This window comes from Elaeis guineensis, chromosome 12 (genome assembly GCF_000442705.2).
Source record: "Elaeis guineensis isolate ETL-2024a chromosome 12, EG11, whole genome shotgun sequence".
Taxonomy (NCBI): Eukaryota; Viridiplantae; Streptophyta; class Magnoliopsida; order Arecales; family Arecaceae; genus Elaeis; species Elaeis guineensis.
In genome coordinates, this window is record NC_026004.2 from 28728068 (window position 1) to 28749399 (window position 21332).

The window sequence follows — 21332 nt, forward strand, 5'->3', positions numbered from 1 at the left end:
TATAGTTCTCATAATGTAGCCAACTCGACGAGTTTAGATATATTCTTTTCTTAAGAAACTATATATATATATATATATATATATATATATATATATAGAGAGAGAGAGAGAGAGAGAGAGAGAGAGAGAGACCCCATGACCTACCGAGAGGAAGCAACGAACTCAAGGTACAGTAGGTCAAAACGAGAATTTGCTTGAACGCACCATCCACCATCCGCTAATCGAGCAATCCCACTCAGAACTCAGAAGGACATGGAAGTCTGTATCAGCCCCACCGCCGTTGCAGTGATGCAGGGGATAAAGGAATAAAGCTGCCATGCGAGAGTACGTGGCCGGTCAGCCTCAACCGAAGCATGTAACTCCCAAATATGACAAGATGTTCCGCAAGCCAACATATATTCCATGGACTTTGTTCTGTTGTCACGTTGTTTTAGCCTTCTAGGAGCGACAGACGCATGCAACGTGTCAAGGGGACTCCCATGCGTGCTGACACCGAAGCCCCGTAATTCCCTCCTCGTAGCCATTTTCCCGTTACCGATATAACATTTACAAAACTCCCACAGTCTCACCGCATCGACACCGCTTCTCCACAATCCTATCAGCTCTTGTGCATGTTCTGGTAATCATTAACTCGTTCTCATGGCTTTGGAGGCATCTCCCCCTTTGCTCCACATACATCACGAAGAGAACGGTAGTGGTGTTGGGAGAGAAGGCTTTTGGAGTGAGGATATCGTCAAGAGTGTAATCGATGCGGGTCTTGACGCCATCGTAACCTCCTTTTCTCTCATCTCTTCCATCTCGGCTAGTCGCCTCTCCTCTGGTACTTTGATTACGTCTCAACTTAATTAGCTGCTGCTTTGGTTATTCTCCTCTGGTACTTGAAGTCCTAACTTAATTAGATATTGCTTTTGTTATTCTGGTATGTTAAATTTGAATTCCTGATGCGCACATTAATTTGATTCACTGTAATATTGCCTTGGGATCTTCTGTTGATGGTTAATAGCATGGTGAATACTCCAACTTATCAAGTTGGACTTGTTGGGCAGTTGGGGTTCCCCATATTATTTTTTTAGAATTATTTGTTGATTTTCCTTCTCTTTTTCCTGTTTGTACATATTCTAATGAAAACTGTGGAGGTATTTTTCACCGTACGTTTTGCTAAAAAAAAGAAAATTAAGTTGGTAAAATTTCATGGTAGTTGTACCAGACATCTAGGTTCGATTCTAATTACTTAAAGAATCCAACTTAATTCAGTAAACAGTAGTTGTACAGCGATCTAGGTAGGTTCGAATTTCATTTTTAAATAGGTACGAAACCAAGTGTCGTCCTATGCAGGAAATAGCACAGAACAGTTCAACAGAGATTTGGAGGTGCCATCTTGCGCTGAGTGGTTCCCCAAAAACTTATTGCATAATGGTGTCTGAGTCCCAAAGTTGCTGGTGTTTTCAGCAGCGGCCTACAGAGGAAAGAATTTTGCTCTGTAATGGACTGGAATGCGTTTTTTTTTCTTTGGGTTTATTTTTACGTTCCTGCATGAGTTGGTGCAGTTGATGTCTTGGTGCTGGGATTTGCAAATTTGGTAGCTGGTGGCATATCGATGGGTTTTGGAGATCTTGTATCAACCAGCACTGAGAAAGAGATGGCCAAGAAGGAGAGGGCGACGACTGAAAAGGATGTGAGCAGCTCCATCAGCTCCCAGCAGACTCAGTTGCTCTCCACGTACCAAGCATTAGGGATGGACTTAGAGGACGCCAAAACAGTATGTCATCTCTCCACTGATCATTTCTCCCTTCGCTGGAAGTGTAGAACATGGTCTGATATAACTTCTACCTTTGGGGCTATTGTCATCGCACGAAGCAAATCTAGGTCTTTCATTGCATTGATGCAAACCTATTGGAATCCTTTGATGGATGTGGTAACAACTCAGGATCTCATCCAAAAAAATCAGTTAGAAGATATTATTTGGATTACTTGGCTCTGTATAAGTGCTCAAGATTTTTATTTCCTTACTAAACAGGATCCAAATTCATATATCCATTTATAAATATCATAATCGATCTGTAGTCAGTTCTAATGAATCTGTACTATAGTATTCGCTAGTCTACATATGTTACGGACTCGATCAACTTTGATACCATTAAATAATCTCAGATCTCAATCAAAAAGACTAGTCAGAAAATATTATTTGAGTTCTTTGATCCTGTATAAGTATCTTAGATCTTTCTAGTGAATAATCGATATGAAATTAAATATATATCTTCGTTGATGTAATAGATAAAAAAAATAGCATATTAAGTATTAACACCATAAATGACATGTCTTATTCTAATTCATCGTGGATGACAATGTATCCTTTGCTGCACATCTTTTGCACTAAAACATTCACCGTTTCTTAAAATATTGTTGACAACCCTCATCAAATTTATTACACACACACATATGCATTCCATATCAACTCTCCCATCTATATATATGTCCTGGAAGAAAAGTGAGCAAAATTCTTCTTTTCAGGCTATATTTTCATTTTTTTTCCCTGACAAAATTTGCATGGATGAAGAGATATGTGTACCTAGCCGAAAAAAATAATTATGTATATTATTCCCTATACTTTAAACACAACAATATTTTGTTGCCATGCAAATTTTTGCTGGTGAGTGCAGGTGGTGAATGTGCTCTCAAAATACCAAGACATATTGGTGGATGAGAAGATGACTGCCCGGAAAGGGATGCTGCCACCTCGCCAGACTGAGAAGCCGTGGAAGAGCGGGCTCATCACCTTTGCATCCTTCATCTTGTTTGGCAGTGTTCCTCTCCTCTCCTTCGTCATCCTCATTCCATTCACAGGGGATGATTCCACCAAGTTCCTTGGGGCATGCCTTCTCTCGGCCCTTGCTCTTGCACTCCTCGGGCTGGCCAGGGCCAAAATCTCGGGGCACTACGTGCACTCTGTCGCAGCCACTCTATTCAATGGTTGCATTGCAGCAACCTGTGCATACTTGATAGGATGGATGCTTCGGAATGTGGCTGGCTTGCATGACTAATCGAAAAGACTTTAAACTGCATCTACTCTTATTTTGGAGGCTATCTTGGGTCTTAACAAATAATGTCACAGAAAATCCTTGATGTGCTTTGCTCTTAACTTTGATGTGTAGCTATATTATGAATCTAGAATAGTTTGTTGTTTCTCTTGTGTTTTCTAGTGTAGTATCATCAATAGATTGTTTTTGCATATAACTTTGTGTTAGGATTTGACGCCTCGAGATTCAGCCCACATTGAGCCCACAGCGAGGTTCGCGGCGAAAAATGGAGTCCAACGAGATCAAGATCACCTGAAACGGAGCTCGGATGGAGGAGATACGAGCTTTCGAAGTCGGCACGAGAATCGAGACGGCGGAGGACCGCCGGCGACCGGCGGCGGGCGGCAGCGGCGCGGCCGCAGGCGGCGGCGCGCGGGACGCGCGTCCCAGGCCCGCTGGCCCGCGTGGGACGCGGGACCCAGGCCCGGGCGGGACGCGGGACCCAGGCCCGCGCGGGACGCGCGTCCCAGGCCCAGGCCCGCGCGGGACGCGCGACCCAGGCCCAGGCCCGTGCGGGACGCGCGACCCAGCAGCCTGCTGGCCCATCCCCGGTCCACCGTGGACCGGGTGGTCCACGGCGCGGCCTGTGGACCGCGTGGACGTTTCCCACTCGTTTCTCGCGGTCCACGGCCCTATTCCGTGGACCGGAGCGCGATCTAAGGGTCCAGAGAGCTCCCGGTGTTGATCGGACGGCTTGGGACGTGATTTGGCTTGATTAAGGATTCCTAATCACCCTCTAACCTATGTTTAAGGCTTTAAAAGGCCTGAGACACAGCAGAGAACGTGCGTGGTTTGGTTTCTCGCCGCCGTACGAACCGAGGAGAGAGAGAGAGGCGTGAGGCGCTGTGAGAGAAGGAGCAAGAGGCTCCTGGACAGCGGTCGCCAGGCTCTTCAGGGGTTCAGGGGGTCTCCAAGAGAGAGAGAGCTTTTGTGAGGGGAACTTCATGTGAGAGAGAATTGGGTGTACAAGGGTTGAGGGTGAAGTCTCCTCTTGTAAAATTTTCTTTTCATAGTGAAGTTTGCATGCCCCGTGGAGGCGAGCCCTTTTGTGGCTGATCCACGTATTTTGATTGTTTTTCCTTTTGTTTTGTTTCTTCTTTCTTCCTGCTGCATCGCGTGGTACTGAAAGGATCTTGGGAGGTGGTGTCCTGGCCAGACATCCACCCAACACTTTGCAAACAGAATTTAGTTGCCCGTAAAATGGCTGTAAAATTTTAAGAAAAGAGAAATATCAGACATCGAACACCATGGTTAATTTCTGAATTAAAATATCTAACATGGCCATGTTACAAGAAAACAGACACAAGCAGGAGAAAGATTAATTTAAGATTAATGATGATCAACTCCAAAACAAGTTAAATTTTTTTTCATTTATATGTTTTGTGTCTTGAATTTCTCGATGCACTCAGCTTCAAGATTCTGTTCGATAAATTTGGAGAAGAATCGGTGATGAGCGTGCACAGCATGGCATCGGCTGCGACCTGCATGAATGACAGGTGCCTCACTTGTTGAATCTTCAACAATCTCATGTTTTATCTACTCAGAAAGAGTCAAGGTCCAGAGGGAAGTCAGAGATCTCCAGAAGCGTAGCAGTGACTATCAGCTATGGTTTCTGCCTGGAGCTGCCCTTAAAGTTGATCTCGTGAAGTAATTTAGCGTTTCGAGTAATTACAAATCTAGAAGATGACATGCAAACAGTCAAAACACGAATTTAAACCGCATAGTTGCAACTCAGTATTTAAAACGGAAATAGTATGACCATGGGCTTAACATGATTAATAATGCTATTGTTGCAGCATGTAATAAGATAAGTTGGGATACATATTGGGAGTCAAAGAATGAGTATCTGATCCATGCACAATATCATAAAAAAAGTGGATATAAATTTTTGACTGCTACTTGGTATCGACAATGGGTGTGATATCGAAATTAATATAAATCGAAAAGCTGGACAGATGTATGTAAAGGTAATTTTGGACTTGATGTTATATAAGACAGCATCCGGTAGTATTTTCAATAAAATAAGAATGAAGTGACAAGTCACGCAGCATAGATTTTGCATAGAACTTAATTGAACATCAACAAATTAAATATACGAATTGAATTTACAATACTAATTAAACTATACTTCACAATTTTTCCTCTACTTCAATATTGTATATGATCCGAGATTCCAGCTAAATGTTTTCAATGCTGATTTCAAACGATCATAATCCCACTAAAATGATTTTTCAGCTTTTCTACTGCCATTAGATGGGATTTTTCAATCAAACACTGTTTGTCTTTATTCGGATATATACACCACATTTCATGAACTATGCTTTATAGATTTAGTCTCTTAGCTACAATGAGTTATGTCTGATACCTTTCTTCCAGTATATATAATTTTATCTTCTTTCTCCTCTTTTGTTCATAGTTGATATGGACAGCTGAAATTGGAGAAGCCTCATATTGGTTTGGGTACAGTTCTCATGTTCTAAGCAGCATCCAAATTAGGCATGTAATAAAATCCCAAGGAGATCTGATATATATCAGTTCTGCAGAAGTACGGGGTGGGTACAGATCATGGCCTTCCTAACCTGCTGCCATTCCCCTTTTTTTTTCTTTGAGTAAAAACCAGACTGGTATGTTCGACGTTGGAATTTATTTATAGCGAAGAGTGGAGAATATGTACAAATGGGCCATTTAGCTTGTTATATATTGTTAGAAGGTGGGATTTATTAAAAGACTACAGTGGGAGAGTGCATGAACGTGGGTGCATGCATGTTCAATCTATGATCATAGCGAGATGCTGAGGTGCTGCCTTTGCTGTCATGGGTGGTCCAGTTGCGAAATGTAAAAATCCCCTTTTTGACTACCTCTATCTTGAATACTGGTACTGCCTGAATCTGAATACTCCACTGTTTTTTCCAAGCCACAGGCTCCAATAATAGACTATAAGTAGGGAACCATGTGGCTTTGTTTGTAATGCTTTTTGGTAGGGAGTGTCCCTTGTAGCCCCATAACTCTCCTATCCCAGTTGGCTGGCATGGGGCCTTGATGTAGCGTAGAACTTTTTCCAGACTTGTGAAGAGAATTAGCAAACTACAAGCAGGTGGTCTGCGATTTCCCTGTGAATGCCACACAACGAGCACATTATTGGCCTTCTATTCTTTTCCTTGCCAAATTTTCTATATTAAGAATTTTGTTGTGATAGCATAGCTCATTGAAAATTTGAGTCTTAATTTTCAGATAACAGTAATTTCCATGTTATTGATCTCAGTTGCGATCTCATTCCTCCATGGTTCAAAAAGTGGTAGCAAATTTTGGTAGAGAATGTGCTGTTAGAGCTGTTGGAATTTCGTATCGAGACATGCATGTATGTTTCAAAGTTATTTTTTCTAAACATTTATGCAGTGGAATAGAAGATTAAAACATCTTTTAATCTAAATCATGTATGTATAAAACAAAGAATACATGGATCTACATCGTATGCTGAAATTGAACACATGCTGAATTTTATGCTGAAATTAAATATGTGATCGAATCACGTACCTGTTTCACAATTTTTTTCTTTAAATCAAGATTTGAAAGAGAGTAGATTTGTTCTAAGCCACACAAGTGTCCGGCCTCTACGGATATCTACTCAGGATCAGCCTGAAACAGCCATCTTTGGTGTTGATTTTTCTTCTCTAAGAACAATCACCCTGCAAATCTGAACGAAGCCTGGATCGCGATCAACACTTTAATACTTGATCTTTTTCTTCTCTTTTTCTTTTGCTCTTCTTCTTTTGATTATGAAGCAACCAAGGTCTGAAAACCAGCAAGGAAGAGGAGATGCCCAAGCTCTTTTTGGGCATGGAGATGGAGGATGCCTAACTCCTTTGGGTGTTAGATCCAAAGGGGAGAAGAGAGAGAGGCGTCGGTCGCTAAAATCTGATGTAAAGAGTCTTAGAAAAAGTCCCTTTAAATAGGCAAAAGATTTAAATCCTATTCAAAATCAAATAACCCCTTAATACAAGTCCTACTTGCATTAGGAATCCTTATAGCCTTAAATATTTGACTCCCTTTAGGAGATCCATTGGGCGCCAACTATTGGACCCTTTGCACCTACTTTTTCACACATCACATAGGGCCTAGGGGACACCCCATGCTAGTCACACATGCTCTCTTTTAGGTGGGTATGCCTAACTTGATCAAATCAAGTGGTGCCCCATGCAAACAATCAAGAAAATTGATTAAGGATTTGATCCTTTAATTCATATGATCCAAAACCATAGGCACCCAACAATTAGAGCCCAATGAATCTAATTCATTTAGGTTATTTGTAGGTAATTAGTTTGAATTAATCTTATCAAATAAGTAATTCAAGTGTAAAAAAAAAATTGAATTCAACCATATGCTAGCAAGGTTACCCTGAAGCTAATAAGCTTTCTATAACATCCTACCCCAAATCTCAAAGCAGCTATTAAAAAAAAAAAATTTGGACCAGCACATACGATGCACGTGCTAGTGGAAAGAGGATCGCGTGCGTGAACTCCCGATGGAGTTCTTCTCGGATTAGAAATCCAAAAATCAAAAGAAAATTGAGGTGGAATTAAACTCTAAATCCTCCTCTTTGGAATCCTATTTAAAGGCCCTAATCCCTTTGATTTTTCTCACCAAAAAAATCATTAAGATTTGCTTCTCTTCTTCCCTCTTTCTTTCTTCTGAATTGCCAATAGTTAGCTGTTAATTTGGCCGTCAAAATCAACTAAGATTCCATCTAAATTAAGATAAACCACTCCCACCTTTTTCCCTCAATCTCTCCTAGTTTAGATCTTGAATTTTTACTGAATTTATTTTATCAAAAATTATTTGAAAACCATAGTCGTTGGATCCCCTATTTTTTCTTTTCTTTTTGTTTTTTTTTTCATGCGGTTTGGTTGCCATTGGTCATTGGACTCGACCGCTTAGCATCGCCGAGGACTGCCCCACCGGCCTGAGTGGTGGTCAGCTGGGGGGGAGGGTCTCCTCGCTGGGAATAAGGGGGAGTAAGAGCCCCCTATTCCATGAATGAAGAAGAAGAAGACAGAGGATGCGTGGGTCCTCTGTCTCGTGAAGAAGAAAAAAAAAAGAAAAGAAAGAAAAGAAAAGAAATAAATAACTAAAAAAAATGAGAGAGAATTTTTCTCTCTTCTCGGTGAAAGATCAATGGACTTAATATTTATGAGGAGGTTTAAATTTAGGTCTCATCTAATCAACACCAGTAGCACATCCGCACATCTACAACGATGAAAGATCTATGGACTTAATATTTATGAAAAAGTTTAGGTTTAGGTCTCATCTAATCAGTCATCATATGACCGATCTAATTGGCATGGGTTAAGTCAAACCACTAAGCAACCTTATTCAAGACTTAATCTTCCAAATTGATCAGATAAGTGGAGATTGATGGGGGTCCCCCTGTTGCTTTTCTTAGACACCAATAAATTGATCAGATAAGTGAGTGAAATTAATTAAATAACCACCTCTCAATTATTTATCTTAGGCACCAATAGGTTAATCAATCCAAATAGGTTAGCTTTAGTGAATCAGGCTCAAGCCATCGAGCCAAATTAGGTCCTTGGTTAATTGATTCTACATATGGGATTTAATCGATTTGATCAACAATAATTGTATGATCTTAAAATTTAATTGACCTAATCCTAATCAATATTTGATTTGATTTGATCAATTAGTTAATCGAATTAGACCCATTGTGTTCAAATCAAAAAACTCTAGATGCAATGTAATTATATGATCTAATTTTTTGATTTACCCATGACCAAAAAAATCCTCATGCACAAACATAAATTTCAGATTCTAAAACTAAATTTTAGATCTAAACTATTTATATGATAGATAAATTTTAAATTATGAAACTAATTTTTAAATTTAACATACAAGCATATATCTCATATATGTATGTAAATTCAGATCTAAACAAAAATTCAGATCATTAACATGATATCATATATTTGATACACAAATCATGAATCATATTGAAACTATTTTTTAGACCTAAATATGCAATCATATATCTCATATATGAATCATAAATTAGATTAAAATAATTTTTAGATTTATGCATGCATCTATGTATCACATATACATGAACGAGAATTCTATTTAGACTAAATTTCAGATCTATGCATGCCTTCATATATTGAATATATAAATTAAAAAATAAATTTTAAATTCAAAATAATCATTTATACATCTCATGTATTAAGAAAAATTAAATTTTAATTTTTTTTAAAAATATGTATGTTAATTTCATACATATGAAACTCGTGGCTCTGATACTATTGTTAGAATTTCATATCGAGATATGCATATATGTTTTAATTTTTTTTAAAAAATAATATAGTAGAATAGAATATTAAAATATTTTTTAATTTAAACCATACATGCATAAAATAAAGAACACATGGATCTACATCATATGCTGAATTGAACACATGCTAAATTTTATATTAAAATTAAAATATGATTGAATTATATATATGTTTCATAATTTTTCTTTAAATCTAGATCTGAAAGAGAGTAAGTTCTTCCTAAGCCGCGTAAGTATCCAGCCTCTATGGGTATCTACTCAGGATCAGTCTGGAACAGCTTTCTTTAGTATTTATCTTTCTTCTCCAAAAACAATCATCTTGCGAATTTGAACAAAGTTTGGATCGTGATCAACACTTTGATCATTTTCTTGATCTTTTTCTTCTCTTGCTTTTCTTCTCTTGATTATGAAGTAACCAAGATCTGAAAATCAACAAGGAAGAGGGAACGCCTAAGCTCTTTTTGGGCATGGAGATGGAGGACGCCCAACTCCTTTGGGCATTGGATCCAAAGGGGAGAAGAGAGGGAGGCACGAGGGGTTCTTATGGGAGGTGTATGCTACTGGAAATCTGATGTAAAGAGTCTGAGAGAAAGTCTCTTTAAATAGGCAAAAGATTTGAATCTTATTTAAAACCAAATAGCCCCTTAATACAAGTCCAATTTGCATTAGAAATCCTTATAGCCTTATATATTTGACTTCCTTTAGGAGATCCATTAGGTGCCAACTATTGGAGTCTTTGCATCCACTTTTTCACATGCCACATGGGGCCTAGAGAATGCCCCATGCTGGTCTCACACATTTCTTTTAGGTGAGTACGTCTAACTTGATCAAATCAAGTGGAGGTCCATGCAAACAATCAAGAAAATTGATTTAGGGTTTGATCCCTTAATTTATATGGAATTTGATCCCTTAATTTATATGATCCAAAATTTTAGGCATCCAACAATTGAAGCCCAATGAATTTAATTTATTTAGGTTATTAGCTGATAATTAATTTGAATTAATCTTATCAAATAAAAAATTCAAGTGTTAAAGAGAAAATTGGGTTCAACAATATGCTAGCAAGGCTACTTGAACCCAATAAGATTTTTCTGAATCCAATTGAGACTTCATCAGTTTAATTGCTTATTTCAAGTCTAATCCCTTTATTGTATGACTCCATAGGTTTAATTTTATTTGGTAGTAAGATATACTATGATCTCTATCATAGTATCGTTAAAATTTTTTTCAATGGGTCAGAATGATTCCACTCTAACTCATCAAAGATTGTCGATCTTGAGCAACTACATATCCTAGTGAGCTTTCACAATCTATCAATGACATCTAGCAGCATGCATTGGCAACTCAATAGAACCAAAAAAGAACCTTAAGATGTAGTTCATATATGATTCAGTCCCTCTATCGTGAGTCCCGACTAGATAGTAGGTCATAGATAAATCGTCAAACCTTATCATCAGTCATATGATAGATTCGATTAGCTCAAGTCTAATTGTGATCCTCATAAAATTTTTTTTCTATCAATCACACTACTGTGGTCACATACTCTTGAACTTAGCCTCTCAAATTCTATAGGACTACTCCTCTCTATCAAGGTTGATAGATTTTATCTAGATGTGCATTCTATTCCCACAGTGGATCAACTATCGCCAATATCCACTATAAGAACTCAATGAGGTCATGTCTATATGTCAGTCAAACTCCAACAGTCTTCCTGTGAGTAGTCGTACTATCACAAGTTAAAGAACTATTCATACAACTATAGCATCGAGACAGTCAGTGATGATTAATAAAAAATCTAAATGATCTCTCGTATGGTCACGCTCAGTACTAGTTATTCTCTAATAACTATCCGTACTTGTCGTTCAGTATCTTTACACTGTAGACTAGAGACTCATCTATCCCAAAGAAAGTGATTTATGCGCCGGTCTATTCGGATCGATCATCGTCCTTACGATGATACTATGACTGAAAATATTTAAGAATTTTATATATATCTCTAATTTTTAATATTTTGAGAATATGTATCGAAGTATTAATTCTATGGACGATTCAAGGATACATCACTCTTGAATGAAAATAAAACTTGCTCTTTTATTAATCAAATCAATGTATTAAGTATAAAATTGTATCCTAGACTTATTACAATATGTCGATCATATTGATTTCTAGGACATACATCTAACAAGAGCTCTATTTCCAACTATCTTATCCTTGGTGTTGGTTAGCTGAGTAGCTTGAGCGAGTGAAGATGGAACCGATAATTCGTTCGACACTACATTTGATATAGGTAGTGAGAACTTGTTTGTACCTCTTATTTTTGTAGGAAATCAGTAATATAGCATTCTTGATTTTTTTGCCGAGAGGTAGAGATGAGGACAAGTTATCTGGAGTGGTTCTTCATTCATCCAAGTATCTATCCAAAAGATTGTTTGTTTTCCATGTCCCACTATTGATGCCACTGAAGCTTGAGAGAATTCAAAGGTTTTTAGGGCACCCTTTCAGAAGGGGGAAGCTCTTCGATGCATACTAGGTGTTGGATCAGCAGGTGGTTTGCTATGATAGTAGATTGAATAGATTAAACTCTTCCATGGTTAATTTGCCTTGGTCTATGAAGTATTTTCACCACCGCTTCGTTAGTAGGGCCTGATTAGTTGCTTTGAGACCTATAATACCCGATCTTTCTAAATTTTTGGGCTTGCATATTTGTGCCCAGATGGCTCAGTGTTTTACTTTATTGCATTGCGCTTAATCACTCCAAAGGAAATCCCTACAAACTTGGGTTAGTGTGTTCTTTTTTCGTCTCGCTAATTCTTCTCAACCTTTCCAAGCAACAAGGTCCAGTCATTTTTCTTCAGATTGAGCTATACGGTGGTGTGTCTAAATATGTAATAGATAGCACCATTTGTTCAGTATCATAACCTTCTCGCAAAGGTGGATGCTTCTTCGAAGGACATTCCCATCTCAATATTCTATTTTATGGAAATTAATCCTTAAGCTTGTCATTAGCTCAAACAAATATAAGATGAGCTTAAGAGTGTTGATCTGGGCTCTGGAAGCTTCAGAAAAAATGATTGTATCGTTAGCAAATTGTAGACATTGGATTTGTTTGATGACATCTAGTCGATTGATGCCTGAAAATAAGCCTTTAGTTGCTGATAGTTTTAGAAACCTACTTAAAAATGTAATGGAATGATCAATCTCATGTGTAAAGTGCTTCCTAGAAGGTTGAAAACTGCTATCTTTTTTGTTATATCTCACTCACAAACAGCATTTGTCGAAGGCCATAACATCTTTGAAAGCTACATCTTGGCATCTGAAATTATCTCACATTATAAAAAGACCAAGGCTAAGGGTATCATCGATAAACTGGATTCTGAAAAGGCCTTCAATAATGTCTTTTGTAAGCTCTCGATTTACTCACTTGTGCATTTCATGGAACTCAACAGTCTTTGTCAATGGGGAATAAGGAAGATGGTTCTAAAATACGAAGAGATTAAAATAGTGTAACCCATTGTCACCTATGCTATTCATCTAGTGGTGCTAGAATCTTCTCCATTACCATCATGATTCTTCGACATTCTACCTCCTCCAGCCTCCTCAACCCCTGTTCAGTGTTGTTCCCACTTTTTTCTCTGAAATCTGGGATACTAAAAATATTGAATATGAATAATTAGAAAGTACCAACAATCTAAAGTATGTTTATTATCCTACTAAGTTCATATATATATCAACAACAATGATCAATCAAATCTATAAACCATCAAACATAAAAAAATTGAATTGAGCTGGGCTTATCTAGGCTTTAATCGTCAAGTCCATGTTCGGCCTGGCTGATGGCCCTAGGCCCGAGCACACCCAAAACACTTTGAGCTCTTGTGGGCTGTCTAGCCCATGAAGGTCTACTTTCAGACCTTATTATGGGACTAATTATCACCATAGTTGCTTAGATTAAGAGAGAGTAGATAGATTAATACCTTAAATTGAAAGTTTATTGGTTAATTAGATGCATTAAATAGTTTAAAAATTACATTTGTAAATATGCTTTCATGAAAATTTTGTCTTGTATCCGACAAAGTGCTTTAATTTATAATTAAAAGTTTGACAATATGAGAATTGATAATTCTTGTACTCAATATGCTTGATCCAACTAGATATAAAGGTAATTTACCAAGTTGTAGCTCACCCATCTCTTTTCTAAACTTTCTCAAATATTAAGGAATAAAATGAGAGGGGGTTAATGGGCTGATTTGAAAGGAATTTAGGGCTTGTTGAGTTCTTATTGATATTCTTAAGTGAATGAATTGATAAGACATTTGTATGGACTTTTTTCTTTCTTGAAACTATTAGAATATTTTGTTTAAATTATTATGCTACAAGTATTATTATTTTATTAATATGACTGCTTAAGTTTTGATACGTTATATATGAAAAGGATAGGTTTTGTAGTACATCCTATAGAGTTAAACCCTATGGATGTGCAGTCATCTGCCATATGCTCGGTTGGTACCTTCAGATCAGAATGTAATATAATAAGAATGAAAGAAGTAGAGTGATAATAATTTGTAAGGAGTGTAGGTAGAGAATACATGTATCTCAAAATGCAGAGAAAGAATATCTTTCAGATTAAAACCTTCCATGCTACTCCAAGTTTGGAAGGTAATTCTATAACCATAATGTCATATCTATATATCTAATTGAGAGATATCTAGAGGATATTATTTCTAATAGAAAATTGAATCTGAAAGGGTGAAAGTAAGAAGGTTAGGATGGATGTTAAGATGTTTGAATCAAAGTCATAGTGCCACAAGGATAAAATAAAAGCAATCAAACTCATACGAGGAAACGAGGAAACCACAAGGAGCAATATGCCCACCTCTAGCAATACTATGAGATTATTATGAGAATAAACTCAAGAATAACAATCTTGATTGATGTGAAGAGGTTGGGTGAGGATAGGCTGCCTTTTTTTAAAAGGCTTTATGTTAATCTTAATGCTTATAAAAAAGGATTTATAAATGGATGTATACCCATGATTAGCTTAGATGGGTGCCATCTTAAAGGATTCTTTTGGTGGGGGGTGGGGGGAGGCACACTTGCTATAGTAAACAATAGGCATTATAGTGGTGTCCCATAGCCGAGATTGGTCTCTTTGAACATCATGGATAGACATTCATATCTAATAGGCAAAAAGTGTATATCACTAGTTAAATACTATTAGCATTGAGTTTAGATCATGTATGGTATATAACTGTCTACTAACTTCACTATTTTTATACATTATGCAAGTTCTATTGGAGACATTTTAGTTCATCCTCCCAAGTTTTGACTATAGATTTTGTGTAAAGCACATGCATGCAAATTCTAAGTGCGGATTTCAAAGGAAAGAATTTGAGAGATGCTTTGTGAAAGTATGCCATGGCCACCACTACTCATGAATTTGGAGCTGCCATGTAGGAGATGGCATACTTGAGTGAAAGAGCTTGTCAATGGCTGAAAGAATGACTATATGAACTATGGCCAAGGCATACATTCAATACAAGATCCAAGCCTAACATTTTATTTAGCAACATCTCTGAGTCTTTCAATGAACACATCATTGATACTAGAGATAAACCTATTATTACATGGTTCGAAATAACAAGAGGATTGATGATGTAAAGATTTCCAGCAAAGAGAGATAGCATGGAAAATTTGATGAGTTATATGTGCAAAGATTCAAATAAGGCTAGATAAAGTCAAATTGGAGGTAATGGACTGCCATTATATACATGGGGAGGAGAGTACCACTTTGAAAATAAGCATGTAGATGCAAGGTATGTGGTAGAATCGAGGGAAAGAGCTTATGAATATAGAAGATAGGATCTCTTTGGCAACCTATGTTGTCATGCCAGGCAGCAAGATATTCATGAGATAAGAAGTTGAGGATATCATCACTGACTGATAGTTTGGATCTATATTTATTAAGAATTAAGAAAAATTGCACGATACCCCCTCAAGTTTACCTCAATTTCACTTATACCCCCTCAAGTTTAAAATATTTTAATTAGACCCTCTAAATTATCGAAGTGTATCAATATGCGCCTCTGTCCATCTCCGTTAATGGAATATGGTTACGTGATCCTCACATGATGTCTTACTTTTTTGAAATGACAAAATTATCCTTGATTTCAATTTTCAATTGAGTACCAGCCAACGTGCCAAATTTCCCTCACATGACCCTCACATGACCCATTGTTTTGGATGCCTTAAATATAAAGGAGAGAAAAATGAGCGAGTCTATGGTCTTTGCTAAGGGAGAACTTCGATCAAGCCAGTCGTGGATAGAGAAGGTGGAGTCGCCATTTATTTTGCGGGTGGAGAAAAAGAATTTGCGAAAGAAAGGGAAGGTTACCGATGGAGAAAGAGGCGATGGAGGGTTCCAAATCGAGCTCTTCCAATTACACCTCCTCTCGAAGTATTGATTTTTGTCATTACGGAACCAGATCGCCACTGAGGACCTCTTGGACCACCACAAATCCTGGCCGGCATTTCTTTGGATGCGGGATGTATGAGGTACAGCAATCATTTTCAAAAATTTTCTATCATAGTGTCTAATTTTTATGTTTAACTTCAAATTGTTTGTCAGGTAAATGGGGACTGTGGGTACTTCCGTTGGCATGATCTCCCTTTGAACGCTAGGGGTAAGGATATTATTAATAGACTTTTGCAACGGAATAAAAAGCTTGAGGGCCAAATACAAAGCTACAAAAGAAGGGCCACCTAGGCTATTTGGTGTATGCTAGCATACTAGATTGCTATCCTTTTTTATATAATCGGTTCTCTATTTTAAATATATTGATTGTTCTCAGTTAAATGTTCCAGTTTTGTTCTAGAAGTCTTGTACTTTATTTTTGAGACATTTCGAGTAGGTTATTATATTTTGTAATCCTTTATGAAATGAAAAAAAAAAATTCTAAGTTGTTAGAAGTGATGGTTGTTATAAGTACTACATTATTAATGGTATAGCATACTTATAAGTTGAACGTGTAATATATCAAAAGATTCAATAATCATATTCTGAATTAAGAACTAGTTGCATAGTTAAGGATTCCCTACTATTTCCGACATGTATATTCATTTTCTGAAGTTAAAATATCATAAAGTAATGGTTAGAATTACTTTAAGAACCTGTAAGTACCCCCCTTAAACTTCTCTGAGACTCGCAATCTTGTCTCTTATTATATTAAAAAGTTTCAATGAACACCCCTAATAGTTTATTGATATTATGAGTACACCCCCTATACTATCAAAGTGTTGAATATACACCCCCTATTTTCAGAAAAAATGAATAGAGGCACATTATCTTATGCAGTTATGGGGTACCTGTAAAAATTTTTTTAATCACACACATCAAAATATCATAATCTTTAATAAAATTTCATAGAAAATATATCACAAGTATTCAAAATATCACAATGTATCACAATTATCATAAGTATTCAAAATGTATCAAAATGTATCAAATTATTTCATAATGTTTCACAAAGCAAGACAAAGTATCAGTGCATGGATAGAACAACCCAAATACACCCAAGTGGATTCAAAAATACATACAAAATACAATAAGGTCTCTGATACATCCAAAATGATCTTGATACAACCAAAATGGCCCTGATACATCTAAAATGGCCCCAATATATATCATGGTTTTAATGAATGGGGTGCTGCTGTTTGTGACAAATGATCTGCTGCTGGCTGAGAGAGAGCTGGTTGGAAGAAAAGAATGAGCAGGTTGAGATGTAGTAGCTCCAGACTGGGAGGACAAAGGTTGGAAGGGAGCTAGCTACGAGGAAGTAGCTCCTAGCTATGAGAACAGAGACTAGGAGAGAGCTGGCTAGTAGGATGTTGCCACTGAAGTTGCTGTCTTCTTCCTTCTACCACTATCTTTAGCCTTTAGAAAAAATACAGAAAGATAAGTAAATGTTTGTTAATTTCAATATTGAATATAAACGTACCTATGATATCTCTTTTTTTCTACTAGTTTGGCTCCCAGTTTGACTAGATATAGTGGTATCTTGTTTCTTCTTCGCCTTGTTCTTTCTAGGGCCTTTGCAAGTCCCAGAGTTATGGTCCCACTGTTGGCAATTCTTGCACCTTAAGGATGTACCCCTCCTTTTGTATCTACTAGAATCTTTTGGCACATCCTCTTCTTTTCTTTTTGCCTTCTTGGGTCTATCTAGAGGAGCCCTTAGGGGAGGGAGGAGACAATGGGGTATTCTGTTCTTGGCCAAGATTTTATGCTTGGTACCGGCTTAACAATATATTCACAAGCCAATGCCCAAATTGCTTTAGTATACTATGCACTAATAAAATGTTCTGCTTCCTTCCTAATATATATAATAGCTGCTGCAACATGGCAGTATGGGATGCCAGTTAAATCTCATATCCTATATCCATATATACTCTCCTCTAAATCAACAATAAATCTATCATTGTGATGTTCAACTTCAAATCTGTGGCCTCCTCCCCATCTGTAGTGGCAGTCCATGGCCACTGACTTTGCTTTCTCCAATTTCTTTTGAATCTTAGGACATAGGGATCCTATAATCTTTTGCAAGCATTCTCTTTTGGATTGAAACTGTTGCATCAATAGCCTCTGAATAGTCTCCAACAAGGTGATGATAGGTTTGTCTCGAGCATTAATGATATACTTGTTGAATGACTTGCATATGTTGTTCAAGGGCATGCTATACTTACTTTTAGTGCTGAAAGCATGCCTCGACCGTAGCTCCGATGGATATTGTTGAAGCTACTATCATGCTGTCTCATCGAACTGTTACAACTCCTCTATGGCAGTCTCAAAGTTTGAAAGTATGTTTGCCTTGGTATACTTCCAAAAAGCATCTCTATAGTTCTTACCCTTAAATCCAATGGTTTTAAAATTGACATGTAAGTATCGCACATAAAATCTATAATCAACAGTAGGAATAACACTCTAGAAGGTCTCCACAAGACCCCATAAAAGAATTGAAAAAAAAATAAATTACATACAAAATCAAGTATATTAAGATAATTGAACAAGTTTTTTGATAAGACAAACAAACCTTCTGTCTGTCAGACATAAAGGTCCATCCATGCTTTTCTAATGGACCAATATCCTATAGTAAGCAAGTTAAAACCAACTCCAGTTGTCTTTTATCTCAGCCTTTACAACGGCCCATACAATAAAAAATATATTTTTATTTTCATCTTTCTCCACTGCAGCTAGGAGTTGTCCTCCAAAAGAGCCCTACAAGTGGCAACCATTCAAACCAATGATAGGTATGCAGCCTTTGATGAAGTCTTGCTTGCATGTTGCAAGACTACAGTATAATCTTCTAAAAATGGGCTGCCTACTCTTATCGAGCCCACTAACATCCAATAACATCATGCTTCCAAGATTAGTTTGTCTGATTATCTGACAGTATTCCCACAAATGGGCATACTGCTCTCTATGACTGTCCTGAATAATCTCTAATGCTCTGCTTTTGGCCCTATAGCACTGTGCCCTCGAAACAGAAACCTTCACATCTCTCCTAACTTGCTCTCAAAAACCCTTGATACTCTATTTTGTATCACTTTTAATCTCATCAAGATATTTCTCTACTAGAAAGGTGGATGTGACATTGTGATTCTCAAATTATCGTCCATAGTTATGTACAGGTTAGAATATCTTTATTTGATAGGTAAGCTCCCTCTATACAGGAGAAGCATGAATCCTCCATCCACATGCGAGCTTGCATACAGTAGTTATCCGATCGGTCTCGTTTTTCTTGTACACATAATCAAAATCCTCCTGTATGCTATAAAGCCGCAATACCTTCCTAAACTATGTGGCATTCCTAAAAGTCATTGTCATTGAAAGTTTAATATTTCTCTTAATATCCGTGGGTTCATTGAATTCAGGATATTCAGAACCCCAAATACTAGCATCTGAATCAATATTATTGCTTAACCTGTGGAGATGGGAGCTACTACTGTTATCTGATTCCCTATCAGTAGGTTGCTCCTCTCCAAAAAAACTAGCATCCTCATGAGGTGGAGAATAATATACCCAAGATCTCAACTCCTCCTCAAGTACATCTCTATCTACATAATCATCGAAAAGGTCATCGTCATCATCATCTGAATCACTTAACTGACCAAGTGATTCATCACTGTTGCTTTCACCGGCAACTATAGGCTTTGAAGTGGCAGCTTCAATCCTTTTTAATTTCTCATCAAGTTTAAATCTAGAGCCACCTATCCTTTTCATTGCCAATCTCTTTACCCGGCCTCTTGGTGTTAATGTAATTGTATCTTTTTTAGGGGGCATCTCCTCTCCTGTGATTGGGATACACACCAACAGACTTTGTTTGCCTATTTCAGATGAACATCACCTACATTCGTTTGGTGCTCAACATATACCTCAACCATGTCAGCACCTCGCATTAAACCCAACATCTCCAATATGTCGGTATCACACCTTAATTCTCTAAAGTCATTTTGTAATGTCTGTCTTGGCATTAGGTAATAAAAGTGCGTACAATTTGTGTACTTTAACTGGCTCATCATGTTCTCTATCTCTATGATACTAAATCTATTTTTATCACAATTATCAAAGTATCGACTACTATCCTGACTGTAATGGTAGGTTGGATGGTATTTGAAAGATCCATCATAATGGATTTGTACGGTAAATAAGTCAGAGTCCATCCCTGCACAACGAACGAGAGACACAAAATATGAAAAAATACAAGAGCACAGCATATACGGATTATGTAATGCTTTCAAACTAAGACTTAAATTATACTCTAGCATAACTCGAAGCTAAACGAAGGCTTAAATTGAGTATCAATGAACAAGAGACACAGGACACTAAAAAACACTGCTTGGCAGAATATTTTTGAAAAGAAAATGGCATTTGACTGTGGAAGGCTTCCTGTGGATTCCATCTGTCATACTCACGTATATAAAAAACAAGACCACAAAATATACGAGGATAGAGGGACCACAAAAATCAAAGAAAAATTTCTAAAAGTATCTATTTATGACCATAAAATCCTAAAACTATTAGTCAGCCACCAAAGAGACATACATTAATAGGATAATCACCATAATCATGATTTTATATGAAAAATAATTTGTTAAAAGATGCATTACCGGCAAAAGATGATGTAAGGCTCATCCGCGGACGGAAATAAGATATTCAAGAGGCTGTCATGCTTGTGCACGAGGGAGGAGACACTGCTCGACCGAAATGGAGAGTGGGATGGAGGTCGTCACTGGAATCTCGCCGAAAAATAATCGCCGAAAGCAAGGGATGCCAAACGACGGATGTTGAAATAGGGAGGATCGGTGTCATAACTAATCTTGAAGGGAGAGATGTGTATTTCCATCTTTTCAAAAGGCAACATAACGGCGTTATCACTCAAATAGATGGAAGGGCGTATTGATACACTTCAATAATTTGGAGGGTCCAATTGAGACGTTTTAAACTTGAGGGGGTGTAAGTGAAATTGAGGTAAACTTGAGGGGGTGTCCATATAATTTTTTCTAAGATTTATGAGCACATAATTCAGCTAGTCCCTGGCATATGAGTCATGGCCCGAAGTAGAATTTCCTATCATTGTTCCCCCTCTCCTAAAGCACCTCCAGGTTGGCCCAAGAAGGCAAAAAGAAAGGAGGTGGATGAGATCAAGAGCTCCAATAGAATTAGAAGAAAAGGCACCTTTTAGATGTTGCAAGTTCAAAGACTTCTAGATTGCCAAGAAATTAACAAGGTAAAAAATAAGCCAGTGATTAAGCAACAAGATAGTAACCAGCGTCAAGATAGCAGCCAAGCAGATACCAAAGGAGAGAGAAGACATCCTTCACTCAGCCAGCTTGCAAGAAATTAAGATTTCGGTTATTACTGCCAA

The 21332-nt window shown here is 37.5% G+C and overlaps 1 protein-coding gene across 1 annotated transcript; it reads left to right on the forward strand.

Moving 5' to 3' along the window:
* The first annotated feature begins 556 nt into the window (after positions 1-556).
* LOC105034276 (uncharacterized) lies at positions 557-3185 on the forward strand. Its single transcript, XM_010909358.3, has 3 exons — positions 557-820; positions 1548-1759; positions 2661-3185. Exons 1-3 carry the CDS (start codon positions 640-642, stop codon positions 3039-3041), a joined length of 774 nt encoding a protein of 257 aa, XP_010907660.1. The 5' UTR covers positions 557-639; the 3' UTR covers positions 3042-3185.
* The last annotated feature ends 18147 nt before the right edge of the window (positions 3186-21332 follow it).

Coding starts and splice junctions, on each gene's coding strand:
- LOC105034276 (XM_010909358.3), top strand. CDS start 640: ATGGCTTTGGAGGCATCTCCCCCTTTGCTCCACATACATCACGAAGAG. Junction 821..1,547: donor GGCTAGTCGCCTCTCCTCTG/GTACTTTGATTA, acceptor GAGTTGGTGCAG/TTGATGTCTTGGTGCTGGGA. Junction 1,760..2,660: donor ACTTAGAGGACGCCAAAACA/GTATGTCATCTC, acceptor TGGTGAGTGCAG/GTGGTGAATGTGCTCTCAAA.